Raw genomic sequence first — 13,124 nt, 5'->3', positions numbered from 1 at the left:
GAGATGGGATGTGATGATGCAGTCGGTCTTTAAGCTAGCATAGATAGATTTCAAAAGCTCATTCTTTCCTTCCCGCTCTTTTACTCTGTGAGCTTAGAATTGAAACGTAGTCTTTCTCGAGATGCGGGAGTTGACTAGATAAAGAAAGGCAAACAACATATACTATTCGAAAATACTCTCTTCCTCTCTCTGCAGCACTGCAGTTCGAATACAGGAAACATTGCAAGTCAGCAAGTCATCAATTCAATTCTTACAAACACAAAGCCACACCTTTATCCAAACAAGCGCCAAACCCGAACCCGACCAAATCCCAATCCTCAACTCCTCTCTCAAACAAACCAACCCCCCTTTTCCACCCTCGTTTAACAACCTCTCTCCATCTTGGTCTCGCATTCGCACCCGAACCACCCAATCCGCACCTCCCATCCCCCCTCAAAGCGGCTTCGCCCCGACCCTCCTCCATCCAGCAAGCCGAAAGAAACCCCGTCCGTCTTTCGTCCGGCATCCGGCATCCACGAGCCATCCAATCCCTCACACGGCACGCCCAAGCCACCCTACTGCACTGCACTGCACTGCAACGCAACCCTCCTTCGCTCTCCCTCCCTCCCAACCACTCATTCAGAGGTCGGGAAATTAAGATGCTTATTATTTCCCCCCCCTCCGATCCGCAAACGCAAACGCCTACTGCTGCAGTACAGTACCCTATCTCCTGACTTGGCCGACGACGACGACGACGTACGCGCATAGGTAGGTAGGTATATAGGTGTATCGTCCCAAGGAAAAGAACCTTAACACTCCTACCTGGCCGGCCGTAACTAACCTGCTGTGCCGCTCTTACACTTTGCCTTCCCCCGTCGTCCCTCCCTCCACTTTTTTCGCAATTTTTCTAGAACGATGCAGAGATGATCGCAGTACCCCAAGTAAATGAATAAATGGGGGAGGTTGGGGAGGAAGTAAGGAAAAAGACTCACATACCGCGTTTCGCGCACAAGAAGCGATGAGAGTGGTCCGCTCGTATCTTCCCGATTTTTTTCGACGACGGGTGAGCATTGAGCATTTACCATATACAGACACGCATGTACGCACGCGAAACGGGTGCGCTGGAAGTAGTGGATTGGAAAGTGTTTATTTTGTAATGCGAGAGGAAGCTATCCTATCCTACCCTGCCAGCCTACGCCATGATGAGAAAGGAAACTATAATGCCATGTTGAGAAGAGGAGAAAGCTAATTTGCACAATGGGTAATACCCGTTTTTTCCCTCCCTTTGTCTTCTAAGAAACGAGCCCACACAAACATCTGTCTATTCATCATCAACCAAGCGTCCTGCATCCCAAGCTTTCTTCGCCGCTTTCGTCAGGGCGTCCAGATCCCCGCTCATCTCGCACATGCCCTTGAACACTGCATCCTTCCCATCTTTCTTTAATAACTCGTGCGGATGTCCGTATTCCACTACTTGTCCCTTGTCGAGGACCAGGACTTTGTCGTAATCGACGATTGTTTGCAGACGATGCGCAATGGTGATGATTGTGCTCTTGAGCTCGCGGATCGTTTCTTGGATCTTGGAGTCGGTGTTGTAATCGATTGATGCGGTCGCTTCGTCCATCATTAGGACTTTGGGTTGCTTGAGCATGGCTCGTGCTAAGCAGAGGAGTTGGCGTTGGCCTTGAGAGAGGTTGTTGCCTGACTCTGTGACTGTGGAGTTTAGGTTGAGGAATATATTCTTGTTAGTTATGGTTGGAGTAGATGTCCCTGTTGGGGTATCAGGTACGACAATCGCAGGAGTGACTGGCCGAGACGCATTTAGAGGTGTTGATGGATTTGTAGTCGACGTCGCGGCGCCGATAAGTTGAACTCTTCTCAGGGCTGTGAAGATATCCTCATCGGTGAACAGGTGGAACGGATCGAGATTGCTTCGAATCGTACCCGTGAAAAGTGTGGGATCTTGAGGCACAATGGTGATCGATTCTCGAAGATCCTGGAGTCCGATGAGACCAATGTCAACATCATCAACCAAGATCTTTCCTCCTTCCGCCTCCAAACCACGGAACAATGCGAGAGCCAGAGAGCTCTTGCCAGCACCGGTTCGTCCTACGATACCCACCTTTTCTAGTGGGCTGATCTTGAAGCTGACATCTCTCAAGACAGGCTCGAGATCTGGTCTATATCTTGTCGTGTAGTTGATGAACTCAACAGATCCTTGACTTGGCCAGTTTGCAGCTGGTCGAGTGTCCTCAATGACGGCAGGAGCTTCTTGCTCGACGTCAAGATACTCCTTAATACGCTCGACCGAGTTCATATTCTGTTCGTTCATCGCGTAGAGTCGAACAAGCCACAAGACGTTTTCCGTGAAACTGATGGCATAACTCAACGATAAACCTGCTGCACCAGCATCAATTTTGCCGATGCTTAAGACTACAAAAGCGCCAGCGAAGAAGGCTACAAGGTCTCCAATAACGTCGATTCTGAAAGCAAGCCACCTATTAGCTGCCCACAGATAGATGAACGGTCTGCTGTGCGTATTGATCCTCAGCATATTGTCTCGGATGAAGCGTCTTTCCTCTCCATACGCACGAATAGTTGTGATACCGTTGAGTGTCTCTCCAAACTGTTGGAACAATGGACTTCTCTGAACAGACTCGAGTCTCTTCAAATCTCTCGAGGCACGGAGGTAGAATTTGCCCACGAAGAAGTACATAGCACTGATAAAAGTAGCAGCAATCAAGAAGCCTGGTGTGATGGCAGCGATCAATGCTACAGTGACGACGATGGACAATGCGCAAGACATAACTCCGATGGCGATGGGAGCGACTTCTTGATCAACAGCTTCGAGGTCTTTGCTGAAGCGGTTCATGAGCTGGCCAAGAGGAGTGACATCGAAAAAGTTGAATTTCGCCCGGGTAACGGATTCCATTAGACGCTGGTGGATTCTCCAGCTTGCAGTCAAGGAACCGAAGAAGAGCCATAGATCTCGGAAAAGCGCAACAAGCATACATGCCATACCGATTAAAGCATACACGGTCAGATAATATCCAACATCCACGTTCGGAGCAAATTTCGCCAGGAGAGACGTTTTGTTCGGGTCGAAGTATGGTTGGATTTGAGATAACCTCGAACTTGTCACCTGGATTGTCGAGATAGTGTTGCCAATGAAGGAAGTGGAAGAAAAGCTGTAGTGGGAGGTCGTTGCTTCTGTCTGATATTGATTTGCCCATTCTCGTATCCAGATGTTAGCAGCAAGACTGCCAAATTGTTGAACACCGAAAACTAGGACAGCCAGAACCCAGAACCACCTGTTATTTCAGTCAGAAATAAATCCAGTGTTTCAACGACAATCTACATACCATGGTCCCATAGACTTCAAGTAGAGAATGATCACCTTCCATTTGACACCACCTTCAGCTTTTGTTTCCTCCATGGCATCCGTCTTCTTGACTTTATCTTTGTCGACGCTCTTAACCTTGGAAAGTCTTCTCTCGGCTCTTTCAGCCATGGACATACGTCTCTGAGCTGGTGTCTCGCCGGGCTCCTCACCAACGAGGGTATCTCCACTTTCATCGCCAACACTAGAAGGCACGCGAGAAGGCATTCTTGACACTTCCGCAGAGCCAGGTCGAGATTTGTTGACATCATCACCTAGCTTACCAGAGGCTATGACCATGTCAGAAGAGCCTTGTATCTCTATCTTGCCGTTATCCAAGAGGACAATATATCGTGATTGTGGTACGCAGAGCGCTAGATTGTGGGTTACCAGAATACATGTCCGACCATGCATCAACGGACCACGAATGCAGTTATCGAAGATCCATTTCGCAGTATGCGAGTCTACTGCACTCAAGCAGTCGTCCAATAGTACGTGCCTTGAATTCGAGTAGAGTGCTCTGGCAAGGGAGATACGTTGCTTTTGGCCTCCTGAAAGGGTGATGCCTTTCTCTCCCACCAAGGTCTGGTCTCCGTTGTCGAGAATTTCTAGATCGCGTTCAAGAGCACAAGCTACAATGACGTCTTTGTATCTCTGCTCATCTAGTGGTGCTGCGAACAAAATGTTCTCCTTAATGTTGGCATTCACCAGCCAGGCTTGCTGTGCACAGTAGGCCACGCTTTCAGTAAGCCCAGTTTCGGGATCAGGTCGGACATCCTCGCGGCTATACCCTCCTGGAAGGAAGACTTTCCCATTGACGAGGGTCATTTCACCAAGGAGGGCCATCAGAAGAGAAGTCTTCCCAGATCCTGTCGGTCCCGCAATGATATTCAAATACCCAATTTCGAATTTGATATCCATACCCATGAGGCGGAAAGTAGAAGAGACTTCGTCTGCAGGTGCTTCCTTGCCACCCCACGAGAAAGTGGCATCCTTGAATCCAATCATTTGGTTCCCTTCCTCGTCAAGGTTGTCGTGTCGCAATTGTTCATACTTCTCTGTCTCATCTTCATTCAAGAATTCTTCCACTCGGTCTACTGACACCTTCGATTCCTGGACATGAGCAATCATATCACCCAGTTGATCCAGAGGAACTCGGAGGATAGTAAAAAGCGAGATAGCTGTGAACGCGACTGAAGGATATAAAGGCTTCTTCTCCACAAGAGTATAGACAAGGAAAGAGAAGAATGTAATGACGACTGGCACTGTGTTCCAGACAGCGACAGCACATGCCCAGATGATATATTTACCACGAAGTGCCTTCAACTCTCCGGCTCGCGTCTCGTTGACGATACCACTGAAACGATGTTCCCAAGCAAAAAATTTAATAATGCGAATATTCTGGAGTATTTCGTTTGTCGTATGAATACGTTTATCTGTAGCAGCCATGATCTTCTTTTGGGCGCTGCCGAAAGCTCGTGCAAAGCCGATGTTGACAGGCAAGAGAATCGCCATCACAACGAGTCCTGGAATACTGCTGTAACCCAAGATACTGTAGAGAAGGTAGACCGCTACGACGAGTTGTGTGGGCGCGGCCGCGAGCAAGAAATGGAGGTATGCGGTGACCTCGCTGACCTTGAACGAATCGACAGACATTAGGTTAATGATCGTGCCAGTGTTAACTTGCTCATCACCACCCTTTGATGTAGAATCCGCGGCTCCTTCGGCATTCGTATCATTCTGGTCAACTTTCTTGCTGTCGTCTTTTTTCTTTCCTCCCAAGCCTAGCATTTTCTTCCATTTGCTCGGTTTCGCTGCGTCTGCCTTGTCCTTCTTGTCACCAAGTATAGTATCACCACCAGCTGCAGCTTTTCTTCGTAATGCCTTGGCATAGATTTCCCCAATGATGATTGCTCGCAGTCTAATGCAAATCTTTCGACCTATCCATAGAGCTTGCCCATCTGCTAGCGACCGAAGGACATCCGTAAATGACAATAGGATAACATAAAGCCAAATGACGTTCCGTGGACTCGTTTCAGGATCCTCGATGTACTCGAGAATAGCCTTCAACAGTAAAGTTGGAGCAAACGTAAAGAATCCAGAAAATACAGCGTATGCGCATTGAAGTACGAGCATGCCTTTGAAATAGCGTAACAGGTGCCATGTCAACGCAGTGGTCTTTCTCAGCTGTCTATAGTCTGCCAGAATTGTAGCGGCCTTGTCTTTGGGTACCAAATTCCAAACTTCCGAAATTTCGAACGCTTTTTTGTATCCTTGCCAAACAATAGCATCGACCCATCCGAATGTTGCAAGAGAGAAGAGACTAGCAAGAGGTTCTTTGGAAGGCTCAATATCGTTCTCCCATTCCAACACCACAGCCTTGTTTCCTTTCCGTGTAGTCATGGCAATTCCGAAAAGGAGTGAGGTCAGAGCAAATTCGGAAATGATAAGAGCTTGTGCGGTTCTGGATCTTGGGTGGATAATGGCAGACCGAAATACAACGATTGAGAAAAGCCACATAAGGGCATATAGTGATGCTGTGTGATTCCATACTCGCGGTATCCTCCAGCTCGTCTTGGATAATGTGAGTCTCGATGTCGTTAGTAATAAGATGTAGGTCCAGGTAATAATGCCCGCCACTGTTGCGAATGTGCCATTGGGACCATATGCGCGAAGCACCAACGCTGCCACATTGATTGCATCAACCCCAATGACCGCCAGAAGCTCAACCACCAGAATTGTATACTGTGCCCGTGGGGCATCAATCGCTGCCACCGAACCCTTCGTTGTCGTCTTCGTCAAGGTCAATCGCCCCCCACCTATGATCAAGCCTTCATCGTCCTCCTCACCAGCAGTCAGAGAACCGTCAATCTCGTCAGACAAACCCTGGTAGGCGACACCATTATAAGTCGAAGCATCGTGAATATCCGATCCATTCGAAATCGATTTATGTTTTGGACTTCGTTTTAACCTGACATTCCTCGAGATGGCTTGTGATAAGAGGAGTAGAAATGAAGCGCTGACGACGATTAAGGGAAAAAGAACTTTTAGGAAACTATTGTCGTTAGCATCCCTAAATCCGCGAGGCAGATAGGATGTCTTACTCTCTCTGCACGCAATTCGTTATATCATCGACCCGCCATATTGGCCCTGGACAATTGCCCAACATCGTCCCGCACTTTGGGGAACCAGGGAATATGCGATGTTGTTGGAGAAGGAGAAGCTGCAGCAGCGGAGTTTGAAGCTGCGACGTCTGGCCTCGCGCAGTCCCGGGATGGAGATCAAACGAAAGAATATCAACGACAGGAAAATTCTTAAGGTATGATGTGTATTTTCTCCTCTAGCAACCATAAGATAAAGTATGGCAACTCGCAAGCTCGCTCCATTAGTCTAGCTCTGGTGTGCTAGACAGGGTCGTTACTGCGTTACTGCATGGCTGATCGTTGAAGCAGCAATGGCAGAATAAATGGCGTCCCACTATCAACCCCACCACCAAGCTTCATCAGATTTATTTGTTACTCATCCTCCCACCCACACCTACGGAGTAACAATGCAGTTATTACTGCATGGGAAAAGCCACGTGCCTGTGCAAGGCAAGTGGGCCCTCAAGACCCTGACTCCTGTACGTGTTGATATATCATTCATGATGTACAGAACCTATTTGTATCGGATTCGTCATAGGATGGACAGAGGGAAAGCGTGAGTGATGATGGAAAACAGGAACAGGAAGTTGGGATGGAAGGCAAGAGCTATCCTTTCCTTTCCCATCTTATCTATGCTATCTGCAAGCAATTCTCATCTCTCAACTCAAACATATTGTCCCCCGCCGCTTGGAACATTACAGACTTTTACAAACCCAGCATCCGTATCTGCACTGTCGACTGCGGAGTCATCACTGAATCTTTATCATTTTCCCTCGCACACCGCTCTCAATTGCATCCTGCATGATTGCTCCAATTGTTGAGGGTGATTGGATGAGCGCAAGGAAGAAGTCCCGAGCTCAACACAAGAATTGACATGGTTGAGGCCACAAGCGAAAAACCTAAGGTTAACGGTCGACATGCAGATGGAACAGACGCAGACCGGAAGAGTCATCCTCGGATTCTGAATCCAGACCACGACCACAAGGACGACGTTGTTGTGCAACAAGTCACAGAAGTTCTTGGACCCGAGGATGTCTTGGACACAGAAGATGTAGTTGGAGAGAAAACCACAAAGGATGAGAATATACTGAGCGACAAATCAGCTTCAGCCAATGAGGGAGCCACCCTGGAAAACGATGTCTTGGAGAACAGATCAGACTCAGCTAGTGAAAGAACGATACTTCAAGAGAAAAATGATTCCTCTACCTCTACACCATCATCAAAAGAAGATGAAGTCTTGAATGGCAAACCAGAAGCCGCCGATGCCCATCATCACGATGTTGGACATAAAGAAGCAACAATTCATCCTCATGATGTCCGACTTGGAGGCCCATCATTTCACTCTGACAATGTTGGAAGTGGAGAATTATCAATTGGTGATCATAGTGTCCGACATACTCAGGAACATGGAAACGATGTTGATAGGGACGACTTGGGATCGAGTCTGATTATTGTTGACTGGTTTTGCAACATGGCAGACCCTCTTTTCAGATTTCCGATTTCCCGATTCGAACCGATGAGCATGACACGAGGCTTAGGACGTCCTTGTATCAAAACTCCCGCTATCAGTAGCGTACTTGAGGATGAAACTTGCACTGAGCACCTGGAGAGTATAATGACTGAGGACAGCCTACCTCCTACAACAGCAGGCCAGACAACTCAAATCCTTCTACAAGCCTCGGACAACCAAAGTGCGATCGAAGATACGTATGAAATTCTTGCTGGACTCAGGCCAGAAGCCGAGGAATCCTTCATGCAGCAAAGCGTATACTCTCTCTGGGATTTTGTTAACAGCCGCCCTCATCCTTTGGAGAATTACCGACCTTCCCACTCACTCACGGCCTTGGGAGCAATGGACACATTCCAATCTCTTTTATCCCTTGAAGGATCGCAAACTTTTAGTCCGAAGGATGTCTTCACTTATTGCTTGTGTCGAAAACTTGGCTTACTCCGTCCCGCAACACTTGAACCTGCTTCACCATTGGGAGTGCTCGTCCCATGTGGAATGTACTGGAACTTGCCGTACAATGATGCTACAAGATTACAACTAAAATCTCAAGTATTCGAGTCTATTTGGACAAGATTGTTCGCCATCGAGGTAGTGCGCTGCTCCCTACGTTCATTCTACAAGAGTGACTTCTTTCATGGGACGATGATACCAACACCGTATGTCCGTACTCTCAACAACTATCTCGCCGTCAACTATAATTACCTCCTCAGATGTGCCGATTTCGACCCGCATCCATTCTTCCAAACCGTGTCGAACTTCTTGAAATCCGATCCAGCAAAAGCAAAACCTTCGGAAAGTGGTAAACTAAGCGGAGAAATTGAACTACTTTTGCGATTCATGGTCCGCATGAAAAGCGATCATAGACTGACGTTCAATATCCCATCTCTCCAACCCATACTCAATGGGGACCTGATCATCGCCACAGCCAACGTCTTATTGTTCATAGCAGTCGAGGGTGCTTCCCCTTATGGTGCATGTCATTTCCCATACCGCCTGAAACGCAAAAGCAGGTTCCTCAGCATCGTCACCCTCAAAGCCGGCATCATCGAATTTGACAAGGACGGTAATCAAACTTTAAGAGATAAAGTCGCTCACAGAGGAAAGAACCTGAAATGGAGGGCCAAAATCAAAGAGCATCGGAGAAACTTCCAGAAGTACAATTTTCCACATCGAGTCAAGGATGAAAAACTCAAGGTTGCGGTTGATGACCCGAATCATTGGGCTTTGACTACACCTTGGGAACATCGTCCTAGGGTTTGGAACAGAGTCATACCCCCCCGAGCTCAACCCTACTATACACATGAACACATTCACTAATCCCAGCACTAACAACATCACAGTCAGAAACTTGGACTACAGGACAGACACTGGATAACGAGTATGAATACAATACAAAACTTGGCTATGATACACATACATCCACCTTATCCTTCCCCTTCAGATAGAACAATGCAAACCCCCTTTCCACAGAAACCAAACCTCGCTCGCAATGCACATAAAAACTTTTGGGTGATTGATTTTGCTTCAATTCGAATGAACCCGCTTATACGCAGCGAATTATCTTTTCTTTTCTTTACAATATCACAGTTTTCCCCCTCCTTCCCTCTTTCCCGTTTCCCTTCCATGCAATGGTATTACATAACACCTCGCCTCCCTTTCCCCTTTTCTTCCAAAGCAACTTCTTTTATTTTATGTAGCCAAGTGATTTTCTTTTCCCCTGATGAGATAACAAATATGAAGCAATGAAAGATGAAGGATTTTCGTTTGGGTGAGGGGACGGGTTAGCCCATCACCATGCCTTTCATGCCTGCCTGTTAAAATAGTTAGTACTGCAGGATGCTGAAAATGGTGGAGAGGGTCATACCATGTCTCCTTCCTTGGCTGCGATTTCGAAGTAGCCGTAGATGATGCTGTGTAGTTGTTAGCTAGTGTACTTAAAGCTTGGAGGGGAAGAATGTGGAACTTACGTGACAGCCAACAAGATACCAGTTCCGGAACCCAATGCACCCAACAAGTCACTGGCAACGGAAAGAGCACCAATGCATGCGCCACCGAAAGCAGCAGCTGTAGGAATGATGCGCTTCAGTTCCTTGTACATGCTCTGCTCTCTGTGGCCAGCCATGACAAGACCTTGGTCTTTGAGCTGCTTGGCGACATCTCTTGGGCTGGAACCAGAAACCTCGATCCAGGTCTTGGAGAAGACGGCGCAGGCAACAAGCATGTAGATGATGTAGACAGCGGTATGGATTGGATCGAGGAGAGCCTCAGTGAAGTTCAATGGAGGAGACATGTAGTATGCGAGACCGGAGACAGCGAAGAGTTGAGCGGATCCTTCTCTGGGCTCCCAGACACCGAAGAGTTGGACGAGGAGGTTATCGGCGAAGCGGGAGTAGAGCATTTGGCTGATCAAGAAGACGTTGGAGGACAAGGCTGATTGAAGCATGATGGGCATGTTGGAGGTGTAGAACAGGCGGATAGGGTATGAGCCACGAGCACCACGTTGGCGGGAGGACTTGACTGGGATCTCAACGCGGAAACCTTGGAGGTAGATGACAGCGGCGAAGACGACAAGGGTAGCGAGGAGGTTCATGACGTTGGGGAGATTTTGTCTATAGAAAGCCTCTTGGAGAGCACGCTGCTTGTTGGGCCATGTGAGGAGCAAGTGGAAGAGCGCAATGACAGCGCCCTCGAACTCTGGTCCACGGCCAGTGTTGATTGTGGTTGGGGAGAAAGCCTTCCAGACAATGGATTCGCAGATGTTGGTAGCAATGAACAAGGAGATACCACTTCCAAGACCATATCCCTTTTGGAGGAGCTCATCAAGGAGGATGACAATGACACCAGCAACAACCAATTGGAGAATAAGGAGGAAGACGACACCAGCGCCGAGATCAGATGGTTGACCGTAGAGACCAGTGAAGACATAAACGGTAGCTTGTCCCATCGACAAAATGATAGCGAAAAGCTTCTGCGCTGTCTGGTAGAGCTCGCGATCCGACTTCAAGTCAAGGTTGACATCGATCAAGTGTGTGCCAGCAAGAAGCTGGAAGATCATTCCCGACGAGATGATTGGCGAAATACCCAATTCCATCAACGTTCCTCTGTTACTCGCCAACATCATTCGCAGCCAGTATAATGGATCTGAGGTATCTGAGGACACGATGCCGTATAATGGCATTTGACTCATGACCAAGAAGATCAATAATGTCAAACCCGTCCACATCAATTTTTGGTTGAAAGGAACCTTCGTTTCTGGTTGCTGCACCTCAGGGAGGATAGGCGTGAAGGGTTTGATGAGATCGAGGAATCGAACTGTATGCAGCAAAAGCGCGCCAAGTTAGCCATCTTGCGTCTTGGACTCACAATTGCATCATGAAGCTGTTGATGCAGGAGGGTGGAAAGGGGACAACTCACGGCCACTCATCCTGGCGGTATTCTGTGGTAAAACCTCACAGACGTGGAAGAAAGGAAGAAGATGCTAAAGGAGCGACAGTGAAAAGGCACGTCGACTCCGCTTTATGGAATTCGCAGGTTGCGCGCGTGGTGATGTGTTCGAAAGGAAATATCGAACAGATCTCAGAGCTGCGTGTTCAGAGCTTCCGGAGTCGCTTGACTGAATTTCGCAGATGTGGCCTCTGACTAGGGGTTGACACGTGACCGAATTTAAAGTACAGATGAGGCTAACGACCCCTGTTACAGCCCCTGAGCTTTATTTGTGACGTTGTCAAGATCCGATGGATGCGAAATGTGCGGAAGAGGAAAAAGGAAAGTCCGTAAAGCTGAAACGGAAGGATTGTTTATTGTTCGGGTTCCAAATGGTATATTATTGCTATTGTTGATGAACGACATCATCTTCAACGTCAGTCTAAAAGCGGGGTTGTTGAGTTGTCATAACCTACTTTCGGGCCCAAGAAAGGCTTCTATTGCACGCTTTTGGATTCCTTCTGCACACGACACTCTTTACCCCAGAAGTCTCGCGGACCCGGAAAGGCAAGACATGAGTCTCAGATATTCATGTTATCAGTTGTATATCATTCATTGGTTTGTTTCAACATCTATTTACAGAGGCAGGATAATGAATTATACTCAACTTCACCACCATAATGCATGATTTGTATCCTCAGCCTCGAACTTGCTATTCTGCCAATTGCTAGCTGATGTCGACTTCCAGTTCCTTAAAATTTGTGCTAATTTGTCCTCACTGCTATGATTATGAGCCCCTGGTTGGAAGGCCTGCAATTTCATGCTTTTCAGAAGTGAAGCAAAATACTTGTGAAATTATCTAGTTGTCATATCATACCCAAATCCCACTCTACTCATCGAGATGCAGGGAATCTTCATGAATATTATGTATTGTAAAGCAGTACTTGTCCATATTTTCGTTCGGCTTATTTGCACCTGCATACTTTCCGTAATTTTGCTCCTCCCACTCTTAACACTTGACCTCCGTTTAATGCACAATTCCCGTCTGCGATCAAGATTTCTAGCAGGCGAATAAGTATCAAATGCTGACGACTAATTTGGCAGCGGTGAATCGGAATTAATTCTGAAAGAGAGCTGAAGGTCAAGGAAGTATGTATATAAAACATCGCTTCCCAACGTCTTTGGAAAGTAAACTTGCATGCATCGCGCAACAAGTGTCCATTCCACCGCTGCCTGGAACCTTTCGTAGCTGCGATTAGCCCGGAGGCTAGGCTGGCTTCGAGAGCTTTGTTGACTGCCGATGTTGTATTCACACGTATAACGAGTAATAATCAGTAGAAGAGGAAACTTTCTTGTCGCTAATGACAGTGTTGTCATCTGATTGTGCTATTGCCAACATCATAGCATGTTGTTCAATCGAGTTGTTCCACCCCTTTTCCGTCTTCGGGACATGCAGGAATCAAAGAATCTAAACATTGTCTCATATTCTGCCGATATGCTATACAAGCTCCGAATTCGTTGAAAGAATTCTATAAATACGGCACTACCCTACTGACTGACAAATCTTGAAATCACTATTTGGGCCTGAGGTTATTGCTGATCAAATTATATGGGCAGGTAAGGTGGTATTTGGAGAGAGTTGCTCTCATAGAACGTAGATATTTTTTGGAAGAAAGCACAGTTGGGACCA

The 13,124-nt window shown here is 47.3% G+C and overlaps 4 protein-coding genes across 4 annotated transcripts; 1 reads left to right on the top strand and 3 right to left on the bottom strand.

Annotated features, from left to right (window-relative positions):
- Positions 1-200: 200 nt before the first annotated feature.
- LY89DRAFT_469696 (uncharacterized protein) lies at positions 201-1,023 on the bottom strand. The gene has a single exon (XM_018207746.1). It carries the CDS (start codon positions 743-745, stop codon positions 251-253), a length of 495 nt encoding a protein of 164 aa, XP_018074401.1. The 5' UTR covers positions 746-1,023; the 3' UTR covers positions 201-250.
- A 94-nt stretch (positions 1,024-1,117) lies between these two features.
- On the bottom strand, positions 1,118-6,775 carry LY89DRAFT_641526 (uncharacterized protein). Its single transcript, XM_018211717.1, has 3 exons — positions 6,463-6,775; positions 3,342-6,413; positions 1,118-3,290 (listed from the first exon to the last, which is right to left on the bottom strand). Exons 1-3 carry the CDS (start codon positions 6,525-6,527, stop codon positions 1,301-1,303), a joined length of 5,127 nt encoding a protein of 1,708 aa, XP_018074400.1. The 5' UTR covers positions 6,528-6,775; the 3' UTR covers positions 1,118-1,300.
- A 600-nt stretch (positions 6,776-7,375) lies between these two features.
- Positions 7,376-9,328, top strand: LY89DRAFT_731283 (uncharacterized protein; the record flags this gene model as incomplete). The annotated part of the gene is made up of 1 exon (XM_018219557.1): positions 7,376-9,328. One exon carries the CDS (start codon positions 7,376-7,378, stop codon positions 9,326-9,328), a length of 1,953 nt encoding a protein of 650 aa, XP_018074399.1.
- Positions 9,329-9,752: 424 nt separating this feature from the next.
- Positions 9,753-11,625, bottom strand: LY89DRAFT_469649 (protein transport protein SEC61 alpha subunit). The gene is made up of 3 exons (XM_018207745.1): positions 11,426-11,625; positions 9,979-11,323; positions 9,753-9,921 (listed from the first exon to the last, which is right to left on the bottom strand). Exons 1-3 carry the CDS (start codon positions 11,433-11,435, stop codon positions 9,870-9,872), a joined length of 1,407 nt encoding a protein of 468 aa, XP_018074398.1. The 5' UTR covers positions 11,436-11,625; the 3' UTR covers positions 9,753-9,869.
- Between the last annotated feature and the right edge of the window lie 1,499 nt (positions 11,626-13,124).

The sequence above is a fragment of the Mollisia scopiformis genome (assembly GCF_001500285.1).
Source record: "Mollisia scopiformis unplaced genomic scaffold LY89scaffold_7, whole genome shotgun sequence".
NCBI lineage: Eukaryota > Fungi > Ascomycota > Leotiomycetes > Helotiales > Mollisiaceae > Mollisia > Mollisia scopiformis.
The sequence above is the reverse complement of the archived record's forward strand: the minus strand, read 5'-3'. Positions and strand labels throughout refer to the sequence as shown.

Coding starts and splice junctions, on each gene's coding strand:
- LY89DRAFT_469696 (XM_018207746.1), bottom strand. CDS start 745: ATGCGCGTACGTCGTCGTCGTCGTCGGCCAAGTCAGGAGATAGGGTAC.
- LY89DRAFT_641526 (XM_018211717.1), bottom strand. CDS start 6,527: ATGTTGGGCAATTGTCCAGGGCCAATATGGCGGGTCGATGATATAACG. Junction 6,414..6,462: donor ACGAATTGCGTGCAGAGAGA/GTAAGACATCCT, acceptor TAACGACAATAG/TTTCCTAAAAGTTCTTTTTC. Junction 3,291..3,341: donor TTGAAGTCTATGGGACCATG/GTATGTAGATTG, acceptor CTGAAATAACAG/GTGGTTCTGGGTTCTGGCTG.
- LY89DRAFT_469649 (XM_018207745.1), bottom strand. Junction 9,922..9,978: donor GGTATCTTGTTGGCTGTCAC/GTAAGTTCCACA, acceptor ACAACTACACAG/CATCATCTACGGCTACTTCG.